Source organism: Agelaius phoeniceus, chromosome 1 (genome assembly GCF_051311805.1).
Source record: "Agelaius phoeniceus isolate bAgePho1 chromosome 1, bAgePho1.hap1, whole genome shotgun sequence".
NCBI lineage: Eukaryota > Metazoa > Chordata > Aves > Passeriformes > Icteridae > Agelaius > Agelaius phoeniceus.
The window spans coordinates 17171613-17197356 of record NC_135265.1 but is presented as its reverse complement, the minus strand read 5'-3'; the positions used below and the strand labels follow the sequence as shown (position 1 = coordinate 17197356).

The 25744-nt window shown below is 40.5% G+C and overlaps 1 protein-coding gene across 1 annotated transcript in view; it reads left to right on the top strand.

Annotated features, from left to right (window-relative positions):
• Positions 1-20909, top strand: part of GAD2 (glutamate decarboxylase 2) — a 40964-nt gene extending 20055 nt beyond the window's left edge. Inside the window, exons 8-16 of the mRNA XM_054638928.2 lie at positions 2938-3017; positions 6135-6189; positions 7599-7715; positions 8820-8884; positions 12947-13025; positions 14714-14863; positions 16584-16691; positions 17615-17704; positions 18330-20909. Coding sequence (XP_054494903.1) covers positions 2938-3017; positions 6135-6189; positions 7599-7715; positions 8820-8884; positions 12947-13025; positions 14714-14863; positions 16584-16691; positions 17615-17704; positions 18330-18503 — 918 coding nt within the window. The 3' untranslated portion in view covers positions 18504-20909. The remainder of the gene's footprint in view (positions 1-2937; positions 3018-6134; positions 6190-7598; positions 7716-8819; positions 8885-12946; positions 13026-14713; positions 14864-16583; positions 16692-17614; positions 17705-18329) is intronic.
• Positions 20910-25744: the final 4835 nt, after the last annotated feature.

The window sequence follows — 25744 nt, the reverse complement described above, 5'->3', positions numbered from 1 at the left end:
CTACATTCATTTTTTTTTTCCCCAGTGCTCTTTTGGCAGTGCCATGAGACTTCTTAGCAAGGCAGCTGCACTTGGCCATATTCCAATAGATGTCTTTGAGCACATGGGCTTAATTTCCTTCCTCATAGTAGACCATTTAAATCCGTCTTTTCTTTTTTAAGGCACTTTGAATAGTTCTGGTTTTTTAGTAGAAAAACAAATTGCAACAGTAAATCTTTTTTAACTAGTGTGGAGTAAGCAGCAAAATTAATGAATGTAATGTCATCGACTCAAACCCCAGTGAAATATATCTGTGCCTCTTCACTCCTAAATATCTACCTGCATTTATATATTTACACCACCCAGTATTTGCACATCAGTTTGTGTAATAAATGAATAAAAGACAGATTAAATTTTTTTAAGTACACGTATTCAATTCTATCTTCATATAGCATATCTGTGAACTGTCATTATACTGGCAATATTTGTGCTCTATTTTCAGTTTTTGGAAAGTTCCAAGATACTTTCCTAAACTTGGAATTCTTTATAAGCCTCCTCCTGCCAATAGCCATTTCATGGGCTCTTCTCCTCCCTGCTCTCAAAAAGCTGCACTGCTGCCCCAGAGGGCTCAGGGAGGCCCACAGGGCTGGGAACAGACTTTTGTATCTTGGATGTTCAGAGGGTTTTGGATTGGTCACAATCCAAGCCTTCATCTACAGTGCATTTGTGCTGGGAAAAAGTCCACTGAATTCAGTGAAGCTGATGAAACTCATAGAAATGCATTTGTTCAAAAATTCAGTTTTGTGAAGGAAATAACATGCCATGAAAAATGTCAGTGTGATGGCTGAGCTGTGATGTTCAGTGTATAAATACTTCCTAGCACCTTGTGACTCCCAGCTAGAAAAACAACAGAGCAAATTCCAAGATGAAGATACCAGTGGCCAGTGGCTTTAATAGGCTGGATTGTGTCTGGGTGTCAAACATCTGCAGTGTCTGGAGTGCTGGTGGCCGCAGATGCTGTGCACTTCCCATTCTCACAGCAGATATCACAGGACTTTTTTCAGAGAGAAGGGGTAGAAACTTCTTCACCTGATGTCATTCAGCACCCATTCCAAACCAGCCACCCTTACTCTGGATAAATTTTTGCGTGGTGGTGCCTTTCTCCCCCAAAATGGAGAGGAAGCCTACTTGATGATGTCAGCTTGGTTAGGCTACCTGCAAGGGACAGGCACAAATCCCCTGTGGCTCATCTAAGTGATGAGTATGCATTCCATTTATCATCAGTTCCTGTGAGAGTCAGGCCAATGTGTGTATGTTTACTTTTCAGAGTGTGCTTACTTCAGGGACTGGGGTGGTTTGCTGTACTAGTACTACAAAAACTGATTTTACATCTAGGCAATGTGTTCAGGGGCTGCTCAGTACACATTGTTCATACACTGCAGCCATGTCCACCAGGGAAAAGCTGTACCAACCCAGTGCATTTAAAAAATAAATCTAGTATTAAAAATATTTACCTGAGGAAGTATTTTCAAATTGTCCATATATCATCAGTGAAACATGACTTAAGAGCAATCTGAACTTCTTAAAAATCTCTGGATATTGAAAAAGTCAGCAGACATCATGAAAATGTTAAGAATTTCAGCCAAAGTGGCAAGAATACAGGCATATAAAAAAGGGAGTTTGTACTGGAAATTCTTCCATAGCAATCTTAACCATAGCAGTCAAACCTCTATGAAAACTACTCCCTGAGAAATTTTTAAAACACAGAGGTTTTTTACTGCTGAAGTTGGATGTACATGTTTCAGTTCTTCTACTCTTCTTCCTCTTTCATTAAGTTGGTTTAGAATTACTGTAATTTTCAAAGTGTTCATTATGTATAGAGTCCTTTAGCATGCAGTGAATCTGTGCCCTCGTGGCCTTTGGGTGAAGGCCACACGTGTAACCATTGTGCCAGTCTCTTCCCCTGCTGCTCTCTGCTGCTTGCAAATACTCCCTTGACAAAGCCATAGTGATTACTTCTTTCCTTTGTGCTCTGCAAACTAGGTCTTCCTTTCTTCTTTAACACTCTGGACACTTAAAAAGCCTTGTTAGGTTTTTGTCTTCTGAACCTTTTTTATAGTGTTACATCCTAAATTAATGATACTGTAAAATCTAAAGAATTTCCATTTTTTCAATGTTTCATAAGCTGTAGTTAAAATTACTTTAGACAATATTGTTAACAGCTGTGTTTGAGTTAATACAACATCAAACTCTTGGGGCTATAATATATACAACTGTTGCATTATCATAATCACTGGAAGTCAATTTAGGATTATATACCAACACTGGCTCAGGAGTTAAGTCCTATGAGCAAGAGAAAATTAGGCCAACATGCACTCCAGTATGTAACTTACACATTTTATTTTGTACTTACAGATTAACTAATAGTCTTACTATAATAATAATAATAATAGCCCTATTCTGGTTATAAACTTCAGTAGCTGTGTTTATTAGTAGGAGTTATTACTGGCTTTCACTGGCATGACATCACAATTAGGCTTCCTATTTTCATTTCTCTCTTTTTCTCTGGGCAGAAGATACATTGTAGCACATGACTATGGGCATCACAAACTAAATTAATTCTGTGGAGAAGACTATTCTGTTTCAGTAAATCAAGCTCACAGCTGAATCTGCACAAGCAGTAGAAGCTGCAGGTTTGCATCAAGGTCCAGCATGGCCCAGAGTTGTGTCTGTAATATTCCAGGAGTAAACCCAGGTTAGAGTGATTGCTGTCCCTCTGGTTGATGGTAGTGACCTGCTTTGAAGCCTCAAATTACAGTGATCAGTTTCCAAAAGGGCTCTGAATATAATTGCTGCCTTGTGGAACTTCCTGCTGAAGGGTTTTCAAGGGTAGGGTTTTATATTAAACTAAATAATAAATAATAAAACAAGTAAATAATAATAAATATATTTTTTCAGAGTCACTTTTCTGTGAAGAAAGGAGCTGCAGCCTTGGGTATTGGTACAGATAGTGTGATTTTGATTAGATGTGATGAAAGGTAAGTAAAGATGTCAAATACACCTTTATTGTGGTGCATAATAGCATAACAGAGGATCATCAGGTGCTTATCTTAGAGAGAGTATGTAGGATGTGGGCAGCAGTTGGTGTAATTTGTCATGGCACTGTCATCTTCATCAGCTTTACACTAATTTATCCCACTTGAGGAACTGGCTCTGTTAGTAGCTTCTTTATGGGTCCATTTATGGAGTTCATAAAATATCTTAGAAGTTTCTTTCCTCAGAGGTTTCTGATATTTTTTTTTGTGTTTCATTCTGATGTGAAACAGGATATCAAACTAATATATTTCTTTACATTTTGTGCTAATAAACCAGGAGGAAGCTTGTTTTGGTCAAATCAGACTCTCACGTTTTGATCCATTAAAATGACCTGCAGTGGGCCTTTTGTAGGAATAAAATATTTAGGAGCATTTGCTAATATAATTCTACTACTTCATGCCCCCACCATCTTTCTCAGCTGGATTGCATTCCCCTCATGCCCTTGATGAGGACGTGTTTGTGATAGGATGTGCAGAGGAGGATCTTGGCAGCCTTGTGGGAAGCACAGGCTAAGAAGGATGGTGGTCCCTGGATACCAACAGCACAGGAGGCAGCTGATGTGCAGCTCACACAGGCTCTGAGAAAGGGTGGTAGATACCTTACTGCTTAACTCACCCAACTAAAAGGTTTCAATCCTCTGTGAAACCCCATTTTGAGAAAAAAGCATATTAACAAAATCAACATACTCTGATAAAAATTCTCTGGTTTCAGGAAAACACTTTCTATGGGACAAAAAATTAATAGAACAATTCTTACTGATTCTATTGAGAGAATTTCTAATAGAAAATGCTATTTGAGTCCCTCACTATTATAAGGTATTGAATTAATTACATCTCTAACAGAATGGAAGGCTTTGCTGCTATCAAAATACTCTGCTCCCACATTAAAAAACAAGCATCAAGTAAGCAATTTACAGTGCTTATCACAGTGCTTGCATATTGACTTATGGTCCTATTATCTCTTTATTAACAAAAGACTGAACACACCTTGAAGAGGATTTAATGACGTCAGAACAACCAACACATATCAAAATAAATCCCCAGTTGTTTCTATTCACTAGAGATGGATGTGGATCAATGGAGCCATGAATTCTTTTTCTCCTTGTGCAAATTCAGCGTGATGGTTTTCTGTGAACACTGCACAGATTGGCCTGCCCACGCTGAAGTAACCAGCAGGATTCCTGTGTGTCTCACAGGCACCACAGGGACACAGCAGACAGCACAGGGACACAGCAGATTGTTTGCAGAGGATGTGGCTTGGTGTGGTTGGGAAGAGCCTCTTTGAAGATGTGGGCCTCTGGAAGGACCATGCTGATACATTTTTGATGCTTTCAGTATGACCAAGCATACTTCCAGCGCCTCTTTGCCATTCTGACCCACACCTGCCAAGTTGGCCTTGTTTACCTGGTAAACCTTGACACTGCTTGGGAATTGCACTCTCCTGGCCATGAATTCCTGCATCTACTCAATGTGACATGAGGCTGGATAATTGCTTGCTTTGGTAAAAAAATTTGGGCAGTGAAAACATCTGCCCAGTGCTGTCTATGTTTCTATGCACAAGCTCACGAAATCAGAAACTATTAAAGATCAACATCTAAATTATGTTTTGAAGAGGAACTCATTGCCCTCCTTTGACATGGTTTTATTTTCTTTATTCCTCTCATAATCTGAGGAACATCTTTGGAGCATTAGACTACTACTGCTTTTCTCTAATCATGTACATGTGTCTGGAGGGAGCTCACAAGGAGCTGAATACTCTTTGGACTTTCCTTGCACTTCTGCAAGAAAAATTTGGGTTAATTTTTAGATTTTTAGAGCTTTTTATTTTTAGTTATTCTTTCCATATTTTACTGTTTTGAATATGCAGGAGAGATTTCACAAAAAAACTCACCAGTACAAACCCATTTCTACTAAAATAAATACCATCTTACTGTAAGCTATGTGAGGATGGAAGCTTACTAAACCAATAGTATCTTATTACAATGAATTAATAATTTTTAAAAAAGGACATGCATCTAAATGTCATGAAAACAGGTCAAGGGTTTACATGCAAAAGGAAACTAAAACTAATGGGTTTATTAGTTTCCACTTCATTTTGAGCTTTAATTAAGGTTCTTTTTTTTATAGCAGCAGGAATGAGGGCTTAGTGAAAGAAAAAAATCTGAAAAAATCTTTTAAAAGTTTTTAAAAATTTATAGCAATCTAAATGTACAACATTCAAAGCTGATGAAGACTTTATTTCTGTAACATGGGAATCTATCATGTTTGTATTCCTGATACTCATAGTGCCTCTTCTTTTATAGACTTGCTTGTGTCTATAGCAAAGAAAACCATAGCCTTAATATTCAGTATCAGCACTCTTTTATCTTGCACCTAGTTAATTCAGAGGATTTCCTAAATCAGCCTTCAAGCCTTACCCAACTGAATCTGAAGTGGATGGTACATGGTGGAGGTGTTGCAAATACAGTCAGTGCAAAGAGCCTGACAATGCATTTAGCGAGTCTGGACTGGCAGCTTCTCACACCCTGCTTCCAGGAGAGGCAAACATGTAATTCCCTGAGCCGTGGGAAAGTCACCCTGAGCACCTTCATCCCTGGGAAGGGAGTGCAGAGACAGCTGCTGACAGCACCACTGACTGGCACTGCTCAGGGCTGTGCAGCTCTTCTGGCATTTTCTGTGCCTGCTGATCTGGGGTTTGGGATTTGGCACCCAGTGAACTTCTTGGTACAGTGGGCTGAGCCTCTCCCTGGGAGACTGAGGCTTATTCCCAGGACTGTAACTTCAGGCAGGACCAAGAGGCTCCAAGGAGCAGCATCAGTCTTTAATGGGGTGGCCATTAGATACTTTCTCTCAGTTCCCATCACTATATTGATGCCAATATATTGACTAAATAAATGAGGTAAAACCCAGACTACTGGACAGAGTCTTTCTGTCCTCTTCAATGCAGCATAACTCTTGGCCCAAAAAGTCACTTTGCTCCTTCTTTGGGTTTCCTGTTAAGTGAAGAAGTAACAGCAAAAGTTGATTTCAAGTTACTGATATAACTCTCTCTTGCTCCAGAGGGAAAATGATCCCATCAGACCTTGAAAGAAGAATTGTTGAAGCCAAACAAAAAGTAAGTTTACCAGCTTTTCTGCTTCCAAAGATGAAAAAACCTGAAGAATGGCAAAGCCAGTTGTTTGCTTTCCTTGGTAAAACAACACAGGCTTGCCCATTAAGTTTTGATTTATTTCTTAGAAATGTAGCCTGCCAATTAATGAGGCAAGAGTTGCTGAGAAAATAGGTTTATAACTACTTTATAATATCCATGAGCTATTTGGCTTTCTTTTTTATATGATGTTTTGCGTAACATCCTCCTCTTCTATATTATCAGCCTATGATGCAGCTTCTCAGCTGAATATTGTCAAAACTTGAGTCATCATTTCGGGGAATTTGTTTTATTCTAATGCATTGAAAATATTTTTCATAGACTCACCAAATCAGTGGAAGGTAAACTAAAATCCACATATCTCTCAAAATGCACACACTTTTATTTGTTCACTGAGAGAAGCTAGAATTAAAACATCAGATTAAGGTATGCAATAAACTCAGCCCTGTGCTTTCAGCATTTATGTTCACTAGACATACAGCAGCCAAACCTGATTAATAACATAAATCTTCATTAAAAGCACATTTTTTCCAATAAAAACAATACAGTAGATTAAAAAAAATAAGGCAAAATGGTAATAGAGTGCCACTCAAACCTACTGACTGTTGCAGAAGGAAGTTTGGACTTTTTTGATGGTTTGAACCTCAGTTCTGTAAAAAAAAAGTAGCCACTCTTGACCTCTAAGTACTCCTTCTAAAATCAACATAACTGAAAATGAAATTAAAATGAAACACTTCTATAAATTTTAGCAGACCTCAGTTCTCGTAGTGCAGAAGTGATGGCTGATGAGGCCCAGCATTTAGCAGAGGGAGTTCAGGAGATAGTCCCTGGCCTCTGTGGAGGCTGCTGCCTTTACCTTTGAAGAGCTGTCTCCCTGCTCTGCCTTAGGGATGGGGCTGGAGCCCCCCACCTCCCGTGCCCCACATCATACACGGTGTTCCAGTGACAAAACTGGGGCACCCCATGGCCAGACTGGGATAATTGCACCGCAGCCCAGGGCAGGGCACAGTCCCCCAGAATCGCTTCTCTCGCTGTGGTGCCTGGTTGAGGTTTGCTCATGTGACATCCTGCAGTGCAGGCTTTTTTTGTTTCAGGCAGGTGGTGCGAAGCAGAATTGTTCTGTTGAGCCCGTACCTGTCTCGTGCATCCTAATAAATGGAGGATACTGGTTTGGAAGTTTGCTGCCACCTTAAGGTAGAAACTGTAATATCGCTGGCATCCAAACGCGGAGAAAATCAGTGTAACCGAGCAGGGATGGCCTCTGGCAGACACTGGTGGGGTCACTGTAGGGACAGCACAGCGGGAGCTGGGGCTGCCAGGGGATGAGGGGGCTGCAGCACTCTGACCATGCACAACGTCCCTCTGCTTTCTTGCAGGGATTTGTTCCTTTTCTGGTCAGTGCCACAGCTGGGACAACAGTGTATGGGGCATTTGATCCTCTCATAGCTATTGCAGACATCTGCAAGAAATACAAAATCTGGATGCATGTGGATGTAAGTACCATCATATGTGGAGGGCTGGATTACAAGGTGTATTAACATTAATTTATTCATTTTGGAGAGTGTCATCTTGTACAAAACCCATTGTATTTAGTTCCTGTAATTAAGTCTAACATTCAAGCACTGACTTCCCACTCCTCTGAAAGGCTCAGGTCAGGGGGATATTTTAGGAGCTGTGACTGTACTTGTACTTTTAGCAACTGGGACACTTAAGTTGACCTAGTTTGAGTGCTTTCGGCTTTCAGCTTTATCTTTAAATGCCATTAGTAAAGAAATAGGTAAGAAGCATACTGAGCACTGGCTCAGCTTCTGCAGCTGCTGCAAAATAAATATATAAGGAAAAGGATACATTTGTCTGGAATAAAGTACTGCAAATTGCTGATCAGGTTAATGCAAGTGCTAGGGAAATTTATCAGATTGGCTTCTTAGCTTTATCCAGGCTCTTGCCAAGAAATCTTTCTGAAGGATCATCTTTCAGCCCTAGAATATCTTCTGTGTCATTTTTGCAAATCCTTTCTCCAAAAAGGCTTGGTAATTGACTTCCCATGGGTTTGGGAGTCTTGATTTTGAATAACTGTGTCAGCCAAAATCAGTCTGTTCAAAGGAAGAATTTCTGTTTACCTTAAATACTCAGTCACATGAAATGCCTGCTTGTCCCAGATCTCTGTGAGGAAAGCAAATGAGTAGAGGGCAAGCAGTAGAGGGTCCAAAATATGAGGAAAATGCCTCAGAGCAGCTGAGATCCCAGTCTGGTTTGTTATTACAACTTTGTGACTACAAGAGAAAAGACAGCTGACCCAGGAGCAGATCTGCAAGTCGTTAATGACAGCCCCGTGTGCTGGTGTCAGAGGAGGGGCTGAGTGAGGGGTTTGCAGATGATGAGGGTGGGAGCCTAGATTAGGGGCTATTGACTGCTGCTTCCAAGCTACTGGGAGAAAATTGTGAGCACAGCTCATGCCTCAGGCCCCATCTGCCTGGTCATTTTGGAGTGTGCCACATCAGTGAGATAAAAAGGGTCCCAACTGATGGGAAGGCACAGATGTCATCAGGGAGGAAAGCAGAGCTCTCATGAAGGTGATGATGTGCCTTGCCTTCCAGGGAGCGTGGGGAGGTGGGCTCCTGATGTCGAGGAAACACAAATGGAAGTTGAATGGCGTCGAAAGGTATGGTTTATTGGTGTCAATAAAAAACATTTATTAAATGCATTTTGACACACTTGTGATTACCCTAGCAATGCCTGTAAAAATCAAGGATCATGTTTTCTCTGAGATACAGTTTGGAGAAATCATATAAACTGTTTCCAGTTGAAGCAGCATTGCAGAGTGCCCTTGTGGCAATTTGTTTTGAAGTATAAACAGCAGATATTCCATGCTTGTTTCTCTCTTCTCCCACCATGCATTCACAGGTCCAGAGCAGTTTCTGCAGCATTGTCTGATTCAGCATCCAACATGAATTAGCAATTTCATTTCTCCAAGAAGTGAATCTTGTAGGTCTTGTACACTGAAGTATAAAACTCAAAGTTCACCTGCAGTTAGGACAGATGTCCTGCTCTGTCACTTCTGGAGAGAAAAGCCCTTTCCAGACTGTGTTACTGATGTCTTCAGTCAGTCTGTCCCTGGGTATATACACAGTTGTAGTCATGAGCTCATAAACATTGCAGATAATGCAGATGAACATAAGTGATGCTTGTCCAGGCTGGAAGGACTGAACTTGAACTTAAGAACAGCTGGTTACTCAGAAACATTTCGATAAGACATGAAATCCTTTCTTTAGGATGTTTAGATTTATCTACATTCAAGGAAAGACAAAAACCATTCAGGATTTTTGTGAGCCACAAATGAGTGGAAGCTCAGAGAGTATTTAGAGAAATTTCAGAGGTGCTTGCCCTGTTTTGTATTCTTGCCAGTAACCTATTTAGTCCACTTTCTAGAGGCAGTGTACTGGGCTGGATGGAGTCACTTGCATTTCTGTACTTACATAGGCTCATGATGTTTGAGAGTAAAGCATTACTCCCTCCTTCTTTATCACTAAATCATATTGCTTGCTGTTCCTTGCCAATTAAAATTACAAACAACTTCCTCATCGTGATCCTGGAGATTAGGAGGATACCTTGATGATTCAGTTCTTTTCTCATACATCTCTCATGCAAAATTTGGAAAGCAGCCAATGATTCTATGATTTCATTTAGTTAAGACTGCCTGCAGCACTCCAGACTTTTACATCATGCATTAAAAGGACAAATATCCAGCCAGCAAAAATCTGCCTCATTGCCTTTGAGGGCAGAGTATGAAACAAAGGGTTTGCCTCTCAAATTGCTGTCCAAATTGTGCTGGAATGAGAAGTTCAGGTTAAATCTACTTTGGAGCATTTTCCACATGATAGCTTTAGATCCAGAACTCCACTGGATTTTATTAAGTGTTTTGATAAGTACTATCTCAATATGTTTGGCAGAGAATTAAGGAAATTTGGTATTTTGAATGTTGTTCCTCTCCTTGCTGGACACAGCGGCTCATTTCAGTGTGTCCAGATCTCAAGTAGGGGAACCTTTAGAGCAGACCTTTTAAGGACCTTTCTGTTTCATGGTAGATAATGGAGTCATCACAGGTCTGAGTAGAAGAGAACTGAAGCTGTTATTCATGTTTGATGGGAGAGGGAACATTTACTGCAGCACACTGTGCCCTGAGTACTCTCATCCTTCAGGTAACAGTCAGCCAGCAGAAATACTCCTGTCACAGGAGGATGACTTGCAGGACTGTCCTTACCACGCCCTCCAGTCTCCCCATGGCAGATTTCAAGGTGCTGGAAGGCACCCTGGAGGAAGCACAAGCCCCAGTGTGTGGAGCAGATAGGTCTGGCCAACATCAGGAGTTCCAGCCCGGTGTCCCCCGTGCAGAGGCTCAGACAGGGGGTCACAGCTACATGGGACAATCCTGTGTGCAGTGAGTGAGTGCTCCCTCAGAGCACCCTGAGCACCCTTCCCAGGGCTGTGGCTGGTCAGTCATTGCATCAGTCTGTATTTAATGATGGCTCAGGACCAAATTCTGCCAGTCATGAATCTCTCCTGTCATCCATTTGAAATCTGTAAAGGAAAAACTCTGTAGACTTTTTTACTTTTTGTCTTGGTCAGCAATTTCTTCAAACACATACTGATGACAGAAGCCCAAAATAACTGATAACAAATGAAAAATGTTGGATTTTTATTTTACATAATTAATTAGTTTTCTGTACACATTTGGTATGTAATTAGGTAAATAAGTGCCCATAAGGTAGATTAAATGTTTTGGACAGATAATTCCCATCTGGATGTTGTCAGTAAGTAACCCTTTTGCTCGAGAAAATGCATACCGCTATTGTTACTTAGAGGTCTCTTAAAGAATTTCCATCTGATTTTGCATAGGCACAAATAAAAGTAAAAAGTATCATATCAAGGGAAATTCATAGACCTGAGTGAATGTTCAGAACCATTAGCTTTGGTGTTGTAATCAGATGACTGACTGAGCTGATTAAAAGCTGCCAAATACTCAAAAAGCCAAGCCAAGTGGCCAGATGTTGCCTGTGGAAGACTGTTCCCTACAGATTTTGCAGCAGGCACTTGAACAGTTCCCATTTAAACAGCAAAGAAGAAAGCACAAAAGTACTGCCTGATGTCCATGTGAATTTTGAAGTCACTTGCTCTGAAGGAGTGGAAGCAATTTGGCAGGAGGTGCATAAACCTGTGGCACTGTATCCAAGTCCTACAAAGGAAAACACTGCTAGATTCTAACCTGCTCACCTCTGTTCCCATCAGTGTTACCTGCAAGTGTGCTCTGGGTCCTTTAAGTATTCCCATGCCTCAGTTGACTGATTTATACCAATTTATACCATCAAAATATGAATCACTGCACTAGATAAAATCACATTTGTGACCGTGTTCACGGGGGTTCTTGGATGAGGGAAGAGATGAGAATGTTGACTCCATGTTCAGAAGGCTTGATTTATTATTTTATGATATATATATATTACATTATAACTATACTAAAAAGAAATGGAAAGGAAAGGTTTCCTCAGAGGCTAACTAAGCTAAGAATAGAAAAGAAGAATGATAACAAAGGCAGCTCTCTTGGACTCTGTCTGAGACAGCTCGGTCCTTAATTGGCCATTAATTATAAACATCCAAGATGGGCCAGTCACAGGTGGAGCTGTTGCATTCCACACCAACAGATAACCATTGTTTATATTCTGTCTCTGAGGCTTCTTAGCTTCTCAGAAGGAAAAATCCTAAAGAAAGGATTTTTAGTGAAAGGATGTCTGCGACACACATGCACTATGTGTCCTTGACAGCTTGCCAAATTGGATGCAAATATATACATTTATCAGCTAACTCATCATATGTAATAATAGTAATTACAAAATAGCCAGTCGAGCATAACACAAAATTAAAATAATAAACAACTGGACAATCTTCCATTCAGCCCTCACACAGTCCCAAATGCCTCTTCTCTAGACTGTATTGTGTCAGCTCTGTGCTTGTTCCCAAAACCTAGGCTGACAGCAGTTTTTCCAACACATGTGTCCTGAAGGGAGGCAGAATCAGACTCTTTTCTGGCAAGATGGGTCAGTTCCATGCTTATTACTGTAGTTGTGTGAATTGCTGTAGCCAAGCAAAAATTAAGGAGCTACGAAAATTTGCTGTCATCAGAGCAACAAGAAAAATTACTTTGGGCCAGCTTTTCCAGGTTACTCAGAGACTTTGTGATACCTAGAAGTATTTAAATGAATTTTTTTTAAATGCCTGTGTGAGCTAGTTACGAAAATCTTGCTGAAACTGGAATCAGAGGGAGGGAAATCTGCTGGCTTGCCAGCTTCTTATCTGCATCTTTAATTGACTGTGCAATTTTAGAAAGTTCCATCAGTCAAGTGCGTGTTTATAGGAAGTTTGCCCTATGTTTGTAAAGTACAGATGACTCCCCAGAAAGTTTAATTCTGATTAATTTTAGTGGATAGAGCAATTATCCTGTGGTAATTTGCCAGGATTGTCATCCAAAAGCCAACTGGAGTGGATTAGGTCCCCTGTGAAGGCATTACTTTCCTAATATCAGCCATGATTATTTTCAGCTTTAGTTGCTCAGAAAAAGGAAAAAAGTGAGTATTGCTACATGTTTGGTATTATTCTAATTATTTCTAAATGCCTCTGGGGTTTCATCACATAGTACAATGTCTGAATTTCATGTGGTTTTCTGTCCCAGGGCTAACTCAGTAACCTGGAACCCTCACAAGATGATGGGCGTCCCACTGCAGTGTTCAGCCCTGCTAGTAAGAGAAGAGGTATGTCACAATATACGTGCTTCTCTGCTTCTTTCTGGCATTTTACTTCTGGAAATCCTGAATATTTTCTTCATAACTGTGCCATAGATAATACTTACTAATGTGATGAGGATTATAACAGGAACTGAGAAAAGACCTCTGTTTATATGCTTCAGCCATGACTGCAGGAGGAATTAAAACAGATGTCTAGCAAAAATGAGGCAATCAATGGCAATATCTGTAGAGTTTTGTGACTTTCCATTCTAAATGTCCATGGCTAAGTTGTGGCTGCATGACTGTGCAACCCCACTAGTTGCTGTGTAGCATAAAATGTAACTGCATGCAAACTCTGGTCCTCTTGGGGTGAAAGTTGTGGTTTACATGCATAGCATAACATTTGGTCCAGAATTGAGGCATCATTACACTTTCTAGACTTTTATGATATTCCTACCCAGCTTTGATCTATATATCCACTTTGGGGCACATGGAAGTAAAAATGGAGCACTAAGTGCACTTGGAATAAAAAGTAAATGTTTCATTTAGTGCTAGAATTTGAATTACCATTCAAGCCTGTAATTTTCATATAACCATCACTGACTGGGACAGCTGCCATACAGCCACCACTTAATAGACCAGCTATCAAAAAGCTGGTTGCTGTTTTGCTAACAGCTGTACAACAGATTGTATACAAAGTGATTGCACTTAGGAAGAGAGAAACTGGCTTTTATTTGCCCTCTGGGTCAGTTCCCCAAGACAAAGCCTGCCCAGCTGAAGTCAGTACCATCCCTGACTTCTAGTGCGAACAGATGGTTCAGATTAGGAAAAAGTCAATTTTTTCCCCCTCTCATTTTGCTATCTCAGTTTTGAGTTACACATAAAGATTAGGCTTGATGATAAACAGCCATGTTATGATTCTTCTTGGACTCAAAATTGCCATTTTAGGCAACAGCCCTAAGGTAAACCATAAACTTGGTTGAGAACTTAACTAGAGCCAGAACGTGGCTCTCTGCATTTTACTTAAAAAGCTAAAAAGGAAACTCATGCTTTCATGAGCCAGGTTTCCTCACCTTGTTGGCTTCTATCCCTCCCACAAAGGTACCTCTTAGAATGGTATGTTGCAGCCCAGAAATAGGTCTAGCTGGGTTTTTAAAGGCCATATGCTCTTCTGTCTGCTCAAAGCTTTCTATACCGCTTAAGCAGCCAAGCTATAGCTGCGGGCTTTGCAGAAAAGAACTGTTCCTACAAAGAAAGAAAACAATAAAAATCAGAATTTTAGAGACCAAAGCAATTGAAAAGTGCTGTGATAGTCTTTAGATTAGTCACCAGTTGTCTTGGTCTGATTCAGAAAAGAAGCCTTCAAAGGAAAGGAGGAAAAGGAACCAGAACAAAGAATAAAAGGCAAGATCCAAAAATTAAGTTAAGCATAAGATTGCTAGGAAGCACAATGTCCAGCTTTTTAAAAAAAATTATTTGGATTTGGGAGTGGATTACACATTGCTGGATCAGGTACCAAGGCATCTTGGGCACTGATAGGGATTAATCCATTGAGCAACTAAGTCTGGTTTTGTGGGGTTTTTTGATCTTCCTTCGGCACTTGGACATATATTTGGCTGAATATGGGTGTTTGCAATTTTTCACCCAAAGCAGCCCTCAAAGCAGTAGTCAAATCTGTGCTGACATCCCTGTGCTTGTGTCTTTGTGTCCATAAGGGATTGATGCAGAGTTGCAATCAAATGCATGCTTCCTACCTCTTTCAACAAGACAAGCACTACGACCTGTCCTACGACACGGGAGACAAGGCTCTGCAGTGTGGACGGCATGTTGATGTCTTCAAGCTATGGCTGATGTGGAGGGCAAAGGTAGGACTGCCTGCTGCACATTTGTTTGTATTAAAATAATGCACACCAGATACACTTGAGGTTTTTTTTTCCCTGTAATCATAATTTTAGAAAATACCTGACCTGAATTTCACATATATAACATGAAAGAAAGAACATTATTATTTTCTGGGGGTTTTATACTTTTAAGGATGGAGCTTCAAAGCAGCACACATGATTTTGAAACTTGAACTGTATGGCTTTGCATAGCATTTGCCTTGTGTAACTGTAGGAGTCTAACAGCATAAATCATATACCTAGGAATGTTGTTACAAAGATTTCTGGAAATAAAAGGATGTTTTAATTTTATTCAGAAATTATACATGGCAAATCAAGACTGAAATACCTAGGCAATACCTAATTGCATGCAGTAGATATTAAGTAATCTTTTGAAGGAGTGGAGGAAAGCTTCACTGGGAAATCTGTAATTACTTCATGTATATTGCTTTATCTATATTGCTAAATTTACTTATCTATATAAGTAGTAGATTTACTTATCTATATAAGTAGTATCTATATTGCTAAATAAGTTCTTGTGTGTATTTATTTAATCTGTTATGTCAGGTTGCCTAAGGTTGGTTCAGAGGAGATGAGATCACTGTTTTCATTTCCAGGAAGCCTTAAAGATACTCATGTGCTCCATTAAACCTCTGAGGAGGTATGGCAGTCTGTAAAGGAGGATGCAATAGCTGTAGTGCTAACTGGGGTCTGCAGAGTGGCAGGCGATTTTAGCCACATGTCTCTTTTACTCCAAGCCTTTCTCTCAGGGCTACCTCTACTCTGTTTTGAAATCTTTATACACAGAGGGATAATGACATGGGCTTTTTAAGTCAGTTCTGCACTGCCAGAACATATTTAGCAGGGGCATGTATCCATTACTCAGAGACATTTCTCCTAAAGCCCATTTTTTCAATATGCCTTGCACTGCTTTTTTCTCTTCTCTGCTTGTAATATTAACATTACAAAATAGGGTATGTGTTTCTTAAAGAGTTTATCTATTCCAGCTGTTTATTCCCCTTCTTCCCTTTTGAAGCTGCATCCTTTGTTTGAGGCGTCACAGTTGGTGATTGCAGTAACAATTATGATGTCACAGAGAGGATTATTACTTCTGCCAGGGAAGAAAAAGCAGGCTTTTCTGCAGCTCTTAAAAACACAGCTTCTGATTTTGTATGGTATCTATTAGAAGAGAGAAGAACACTACAGAGGCAGGGTAGTTTCTAAACAAAGTGTGCTTTTCCACAGGCATTAGACTGGGCTCTAGAACTGTATCTACCCATTCTGTGCTTAACCAAAAAAAAAATTATTCTTGGAAAGTCCTCAGCATATCATTTGTGGAAGATGAAAATCCCCTATCCTGAAAATAGTGGGAGGCTCCCCATGTCTGGAACTCAGTACCTCCTGACGACCCCCCCTCCGTGCTGAGAATATTTTGGTTCTCAGCAAAATATTCCTGAGAACCAAGCAAGTACCTGATGCTCATTTTGCAGAGTTGGCTATAGGGATCTCTTTGTCAAGAGCTAGTGACCAATGAGCTCTGCTTATCAAAGTGCCCTTCATCACATAGAATCAGATCCTTGATCTCACAGGGACTTCTGAGAGGTGACTTCTGCTGATGTGTTGGCAAGTATTGCATGGTCCTTTCACCCTTTTAATTCATAGAACAGATCGCTACATAACTTCTTTTCTTCATCTCTCTGTAAAGGGAACCACAGGATTTGAAGCACAAATTGATAAGTGCTTGGAACTTGCTGAATACCTATACAATAAAATAAAGAACAGAGAAGGGTATGAAATGGTGTTTGATGGAAAGGTATGTAGTGCAACTTCTTTTTCTCAGTTGAGCAGCAGTGTTGGCTTCGTTACCTATTGGGATGCTACCAACAGGTCAAGTCAAACAGCATGAGACAGAAAGCAGGGACCCTTGTTGTGCCAGTTCTCTCTTCCTCATGGAACGCAGGAACAAGGGAGATGAGGCAGCTGTGCATAAGTGTTCAGTTTGCTCAGTTTAACCCTGCTGCAACAAAACCCTGGTATCTCAGCCTAACACAACACACAGAGGTACAATGAGAACAAGCTCTAAAACTGAGTTGCAGTTTGCTAATAGCAGGGTCTGTTGGGAGCGCATGTACAGTACCCCACAAAATGCACAAAAAATGCCAACTAGTTCTTACTTTATGCCTTTCTGCTTAGTGGCCCCATAGATGTTAAATGAGCTAAGATGCTGTGCTGCATGCATTTTAATACAGCAGCTAGCTGAATCAAATTGAGAAGTAATAAATTTCATTAAATGTAAGAAAATCTTAGACTATCTTATGCAACACCTGTGGCTCCTGTTTACAAAATCAGATTCTGTATTATTCTGTCATGTAATAAAAGTAAATGACACGGTCCTCACCTCTAAATTATCTGTAATAGACTCTTGCCTTAGCCACACGATCCCTTCAGCCCCCAGAGGGGACAGGAGCTGCAAAATCCAGATGCCTTTCAGAAAGACATAAATATATTTGCCCAGCTGGATGATGTGTTTTTGCATCTGACACCCTGGGAATAAATTGCTTAAAATTATCTTTTCTGCATTAATAACAATGATGACTCTCAGTGGACCACAATAATGAAAACCATTGCCTGCTGTCACAAGATGATGCATGGGAGGGAGGGAAGGCATGAACTTAATTTCAATTGAGATATTATGAGCATTTCTTACAACATAAACCATTATTATTCTGTGCTTAGCCTCAGCACACCAATGTCTGCTTCTGGTACATCCCTCCCAGCCTGCGTGGAGTGGAGGACAGCGAGGAGAGAACGAGCCGCCTGATGAAGGTGAGCAGTGAAACCCCTGCAGGCAGGCAGTGCCCACAGTCATCTCCCCGGGCACAGAGCAAGGGAGGTGCTGGCAAATGACAGCTCCATGGTCGTTTTGCTGCAAGCCAGTCTGGCACCACCTTGTCTGGTCCCCAGGTGTGGTGTTCCCTGCCTTTGCCCCATGTGCAGAGCCCGTATTTGCTCCTTGTTTCCGTACTGGAGGCCCTGGGAACTGCAGTCACTAAACACAGCACGGGCAGCAAAAGCTCAGCAGCACCCAGGCATATGAAACCAATTGTAGCCCTGTTGTGAACAGTACAAAAAACAGCTACTGTGTCCCTGTCAGCAATATTGAGGGAGTAGAAGAGGGAAATTTCCCCAGTCATTTAAAGAGCACAACAAAGAAACAGGATAAATTGAATGCCTTTTCAGTGTGACATTTATTCCTTACTGGAGGTTAATGTTTTTATTAATATTGGATGTAATTTCATTTCAGCTGCTTGTAGCTCTCCATCCTCTATAAAAAAAAGGAAGTGTACTATGTTTTAATAACAATGAGGGTGATGACAATAATGAAAATAATAATAATACTGACAAGAATAATAGACATCACCATCGTCCCCTACTTTCTGTTGCTCTGCAGGTGGCACCAGTGATAAAAGCCAGGATGATGGAGTATGGCACGACCATGGTGAGCTATCAGCCCCTGGGGGACAAAGTGAACTTCTTCCGGATGGTCATCTCCAACCCTGCGGCCACTCACCAGGACATTGACTTCCTGATTGATGAAATCGAACGCCTGGGACAAGATTTATAAGAACTGGGTGTGAAAGCCTGTTCCTGGACCTCTAAGTAGACAATTAAGTTGTCACAAACTGTGCGAATGTATTTGTAGTTTGTTCCAAAGTAAATCTATTTCTATATTGTGGCGTTGGAGTAGAGTACAGTTTAAAATCAAGAAACATGGCTCCTTTAAAGTCCTTTCCTGAGTTTTAGAATGCCTCCTTGATAATTAGGTGCACAAAAAAGCTTCATTGAAACAAATAAGGAAGACCAGAAGATACTTAAAAATTTACCCCAAATTTTAACACAGTAATTATTTTAAATTAACAGCAATCAGACTGAATGATGCCAAAGTTGCCCAAAATTATGACAAAATCAGACTGGGGGAAGTGGGAGGGGGTGGTGAGATGCAGAATATACATGCTGTATGTTAAAAGTGAAAGGATTTTGCCTTTTTCGTAGTATTAGAACAGAATTTCTAATTTACCTATAGCAACATTTCAAATGTATTTAAATAAGTATAGTTTTACAAAAGGAAATATATATATATATATATAAAAAATCCTATTTTGTAAACTATATATTTTTATTTTATATGGGTTATAAAACTGCAAGTACAGAAGCTGAAAATTAACTGGGATTCTTTTTCTTTTGATGGAGGTGCCTCGAATATTTATTACTGCTTATTTTAAAAGACAAGCCCACGTAATACATTCTTTCTCCATGTCATATGGATTGTACATCTCCAGGGTTGGTTACTGAAAAACCTCAAGAGGACTGCAGCTCTTACAACCACTTAATAAGATCAATTACAGTACAACAATAGGATGCTATTATTCCTAATTATGTTTCCCACGTGGCCTGAGCAGACGCACAATCAATATACAGCGCTAACCAAGACTGAAATAAGGTTGTATTTGGATGGTTTCTGTGTTTAAAAAGCCTATTAAAAAAAAAGAAAGGCTGAGTAAATTCTTATCTCAAAACTATTTCTGCTGTGAGCAGTCCCAAACTACATTGAAAACCTCACAGCTACATTAAGAAGGTGAAGACTTCTTACAGATGTACAGGTCTGCAAGACGAGGCCTAAATTAAATGTGACTGTAATCTGAGTGACAGGGATGGGGTCTCAGTACAGACTGGTTTGTCAAAGGATTTTCACAGTGCTGGACACCATCCTTGTCTACAGTGAAGTCAAGATATGGCTATATCTGCCAAAGAACAACCCCTACAGAGCCTCAAAACCTCTTTAGAAACCATGGGCACAGCTCTTGCAGAAATTATTTGCTGCATCATTCCTTAGCTTTAGAGGTGTCTCTGGCATGGAAAATTAAATTTATCCTTTCTCCCCCCAACATGTGGAAGTGTTGGTAAGAGTTCTGCAGCTTAGACCTGTCTACTTATAACCCTACTAAAGCTTTGGTTTTAACTTTGCCTAAATGGCCAACTTGTGTTTGTAAAGCAATATGGTTTTGCTGTCTCTAAAATACTTGAAGACAAAAAAGAAAGTGCAATGTGGGTTTAATTTCATCTAAAATAGATAAATGGAGTATTGATTCAATGTAAAATGAGGACATGAAGTAAGAGGAAATAAATAGTGTCTGTAATTGTGTTGCCTTTATTATATTGATAGTACTGTTTTGTCACCTCAGATTGAGGCTGTGCACTTTAGATTTAAACTGTACAATGTTGCAAATCAACATGTGTTGCTGTATAAGCTTGTACAATATATTATTGATATGTCATTATTTGTGTGGTAGTAGTATTGACTCTTGATATTGTAAGAACTGCATTCACGCCTGTCCCTCTACTGTATCTTTGCTTGGTGTTAACCTCTCCTCTCAGCTTCTGGGCACGCCCCTCACCTCATTCAGTGGACTTCATTGCCACCTGCATTGTGTTTCAAGCCAAGCTGTAGAGGAGATACCAACTCTATCGGGAAGGCCTCAATGTGACCTCTGCTAAATGTGTCAAAATCAGCAGATTAATCACTGAAATACTGAGTAGAGCAGCAAATTATATTCTTTTTTCTTGCTGGGAAAAAGGCAAGCAAAGAACTTATAAAGTAAAAATAAGACAGGGACAATGACAAAGGTGATCAGTAGCCTGGTTACATCTTGCATGTGCAATTCCTTTTAAAGTGCTAAGTGCAAACAGCGTATTTATTAGATGTATGTGCCAATCCAAGATTTACATTTGGTGTTCCAGGAGAACCAGCATTTTTTTTTTACACATTACTGTACTTATTGCAGCCAGGAAGGAGCGGCATAGCAATCTGTTCTTGTGTTTGACCAAAGTATCTTATCTGTGGTGTTGATCTAAATCCAAATAAAAGTGTAACCTGTGACTCTGGGTCTTTTCATTAGCAGCACTGATGAGCACTCTAAGCATTTGTGCCATTTTGGAGAAAGGCCCCAATAAAGAGAATGTTTAATTGGAACTCTTTATGTCTCCTGCTGGATTTGTTCAATACAAGATGCATTCTGTTCACTACTGTAACATAAAAATATCAACTCCATGACCAGACTTTTTCTGAGTCAGTACTCCAGACCTTTTTTGGAGGCAATACTCAGCACCAGCATACAAAGGTAAATCTGCCCTCTGCTATTGCTGCACCTTATCTTTACAAGATGGATTTAGTTGCTATTTTCTCCTCAGACAGACTAAATTTTTTTTTTAATGCTCTGTTTTCGTCTTTTTATTTCACAAGTACTTATCCCCAAATTAACCACAGACTCAAATCAGCCTTCAGGACAGCAGTGAACACAGTCAGGGCACTTGCCAGGACAGCACAGACTATACAAAGGCAGCAATTTAAAATTGCTATGAAGTAAAAAAGACAAAACAACCAATACAAAAACTTAAGATTTTATGTCTCTCCTTGCCCAAGGCTACCTCCCTTCAAAATCTGCCACCAATCTGCTCTATTTCTCTTCCACCCTCTGCGGTGCTGCCAGTGCAATACCAGCAGCAGAGAAATTAAACTATGCTGTTAAAGCCACAGCAGTCTGGAAGCTCATGCCTGAAATGGGATTTTTCCTACAATTTCTTTAACTCTCTAGCAGAATTTAAGATTAACACCTGTGCTGAATACCTGCACAGAACCCAGCTAGGAGATCTGTAAGGAAATAGAGGGAGAACTTGTGTGGGTAAGTTACTGTCCTCATCCCAGTGAAGCTCTCCACTTGGCACTGGGAAGGGAAGCACTGGTTTAGCCTTTTTGAGCACTACCCTCAGGAATGGATGAAGATTGGGCTTGTAAAATGACTGGCTTTCCTCAATACCCAGTAGTTAGTAATTGCTGAGGGGTTAATGCAGAAAAAAACTGTGTAGGTGCACTCTTGCGCTGCTTCTTCAGATCCTTGGCTCTGGTGCCCTATTGTCAGCCACGAGAGTGGCTGAGGGGCAGATGAGAGGCTGAAGAAGTTGTCAGCCCAGCTGAGTTGTTAGTCTGATAAGACATGGTGGACCAGCCAAGGATGTGGCTGATGTGGTCATTGGCTCTGGATGGCTTTGGCTCCTTGTGGATGCTGCTTGTTCTGCAAATGGGCTCCAGGCAGGATCCAGGCTGTTCTCCCCTACCCAACAGCCTGCATCTCCAGGGAAGGCAGGGTTAAGTATCGGGTTAGTTGTACTTGACTGATGTGTGAGCATGGCTAAGGAATGAGCAAAACAAGACAGAGCTCAAGAAGATGTGTATCTTTTATCTGACTTAACCAGGCTAACTACCAAGAAGAAATTCATTCTAGATAGAAAGTGAGCCCCACACAAAGCCACGAATCTCTGTCTTTAATGTGCTAATGTCTGAGTCCTACAGTGTCCCATCACGTTTCTACCTGGCCAGCCTAAGTAAAGGGACTAATTCAGCCATCAAGGAAAAGCCAAGTGCTGCAGAAAGAATTACAGACCTGACTTTGTTCTTCACCGAAAAGACAGAACACCTAAAGGTCATGGCACTGTTCATTACAGCACTGTAGCATGAAGGTGTATAGGTTTTACACTGTACTTTGGAGCAAGAAATTGGGTCTGAGATTAGAAGAAAAGGAATATTTACCTCTTTCTGTAATAGAATAAAAGCCTTGCTGCTGAAATTCTTGCATTGTAAGTGAAGATGAAAGAACCCCTGTTCCATAAATTCCCATTTCATGAACAGAGCAAAGGCTGTTTTCCCCAGGCACAGAAAAGTCACAAGTCAAGCAAGGATGGAATCCTCCCATTCTCCCACTACTCTTCAACAGCTGTCCCAGCACATGTTCTCACTCCAGCTGATGCCTGCTGCTCAGAATTCCAAATGCATTCAAATATCTAACTTTAAATGATGTTAACCCAGATTGCTTAATCCCAGAACTGTAGAGTACTCACTTTTAGCCTGTGACCTGTACTGCCATAGGTCAGTGACCAACCATCAGGAAGGGCAAGTTCAATGCACTGGTCTGCAGTATGTGAAATTTCTAAAGGAATCCTCACCTTCCATAGAAAGGAATTTTTTCTAAAATACTAGATTTCACATTACAAGTAACAGGATCTAGTGTGTTACTGGCATCTGGCCTGCACTGGACATTAAAATCATGTCAGATTTTAATTATATAGCAAAAGAAAGATACAAACATTAAACTAACAAGCAGGACAGGGAGTATAAGAGTAGGTGTACTTAATTTGTCCCATTACCCTGGAAAATATTATTTTATATAATCCTCTATCACTAAATTTCCATTTTCTCCCACCTCTACCTCCTCTGTCCTGGTAATGAAAGTGATTCTGGAAGAAGAGATGGTTGGGACTTGCTGTAAACATGTTTTTGATGCTCTGAGAAGCTAAAAGGAAATTACTTGTATTAAAAGAGTCAGCTGCAGGCCCCAGCTCTTTAAAGGCAGTCTATAAAGAGGGATGGGGCTGTGTGGTTGGGGATTCCACACACCAGGACTGCCCAGCAGAGCTCCCCAGGTGCTCCCTTCTGGGAGGCAATGCCCACCACAGAAAGTGACTCCAGAGCAGTCCCTGCCAAACAGCTCCAGCTCATTTCCCTATTCAGATGAGCCCCTGCTGTTTGTATTGCACTGGCAGCCAGTGGAAGCCCAAGCCTGGCAGCAGTAAAAGCTGTAACACTGTCAGCTCCGGATTGGAAAGCATGGAAAGGACTTGGGGCACAGAACCTTTCCCAGGACTTTGTCTCACATGATGATTTTTCTCTTTCACCAGTATTTCCTTCTGACCAATAGAGATTCTGGAAATAAAATGTGAAGTTTTTAGGTGATTCTCTGTTTGGATTCCTCTTTCAATGAAGTTGACTTTGGGGCATAGGTAGTTTCTTTTCACCAGTTCCCAGATGCATGACTGCCACCAGCACACGTCACCAGCATGACAAACCCTCCTGGCTGCAAAAAGCTCAGAGAAACAAGGACAACATCTCTGCACAGTGCCTGCAGGGAGGACTCCTGGGGCAGGTGGGACTGTGCACCTTCCTTCTGCAGCAGGCACTTTCCTCACTGCTGGGATCAGAACACACAGAAATGACTTATGAATCCCCATCCCTTATCCTTGTGAATCCCTTTCCCTTATCCCTTATAACCTTTATGGTTATTGACATTTACGCCAACACTTTGGGCTGCTACTCCAAATAAGTCTACCTATATTAAATTTGGAAGACTGAGAATTAAACTGTATTAATAGTGATACTAATGAGCAGGATATTAATAAAATGCAGAGTATCATAAGTAAGATCCTGTTATTCACTGAGATTTGTGACAGTTCTGAATAGAAGCTTTAATAGAAATTTTTAGACCTGAAGTTTATCATTGTGTTATTTTCTGTAATAACTTTGGATTAAAAAAAATTGTTTCCTGATTTAAGACTACAGACCCAATAAGCTGCCTCAGGACTTCATATCCAACAGCAAATGACAAACAGCAGCATTTGATATAGTGCAAGTGCCTCCATATCTCACTCTGTCCTTTTACCTTCAATACAAATGAGTTGCAATGCTGACTCCTACAGAAGTGTTTTCCTTGCTTAACCAAACAGATTACATCTCACATTTACTAAAATTTCAATAGATGTCAGTAAATGAAAGAAATAATCATATTGAAGTGAAATACAAAATACATACAATTTATGGTAGTGGTCAAAATTTTCTGTTCAGCCACACACGTAAGGACTTGTTTGTGCATATCACAGTTCAGTTTGTGTTGATTCATTTCTCCCTTTGCCTTTCTCTTATTTCATGTTTTTATGAGCTGGTGTTGCAGAAAAATCTACAAGCAAATCATGTATTGTTGAAATGACACTGGCACCCAAGAGGTATGCACAGATCACCTCACCACTCTGCCATTGGTTCTGAAACAGCCTGCCCTTTTTTTAGCCCTGTGACAGACTTTGTCTTCTACAGATGACAATTTGCAATCACTTTCTTCTGCTAGTTTAGCTACAATCATTATGAAAGAAGAGATAAAAATGATCAAACTCAAAAAGCCTTACAGTGATTGGAGCTGATTGCAGATGCCTCAGTTGTAACACAGCTGAAATTACTGATGTATTACAGTCCTTGAAAGCAATTTAAGGGCAGTAACTCTTAAATGAATTGCAGCTATTGATCAGTAGCCTTCATATTTCCAAAGCCTCCTTTTTGCTCACATTGTAGGCAGCCTCACTTGCATCCAGGCTTGTTTTAAGAGTGAACAAATCAAACCACATCTATGGAAAACTGGACACATTTGGCAGGACAGGTCACCACAGGGTTTAATCCAAGCAGCACCAATGCTGCAGCAAGTTGGACTTCTGCATCACAGAGGACACTGCAATTTAAAAATACCCCTGCTCTCTCTTGGGTACACAAAGAACACCCTTGAGTAATGCACAAAGACAGCATTCTGCAGGCTGTAACAGAGCTCTCTTGGTACTCTTGTTTTGATTGGAAAAGACCTTTAAGATCATTATTCTAACAATTTATTCACCTCACACAGTCAAGTCCACCACTAGACCAAGAGAGAGCATTGTGCTGTCCATCATCCTTGGCTGTATTACTACGTAGTCACTGAACATGGACTAACTTGATGCTCATGAAGAACTGCTGCAAGAAGAGGAACAGCAGAAAAAATAGTCTGAAGACCAAGAAAGGTTCACAGAGAAGGTCTCCTCTCTCATTCAGTGTTTTGGTGGTTGGGACTTTCAAAAAATAGCACCATGAGGTCTCAGGTCCAAACCTAATTTTGTCAAATGAGATCTGAACCCACACCTGCACTCCAATAAAGTGCTCATTGGTGCATATAGGGGTAAGAA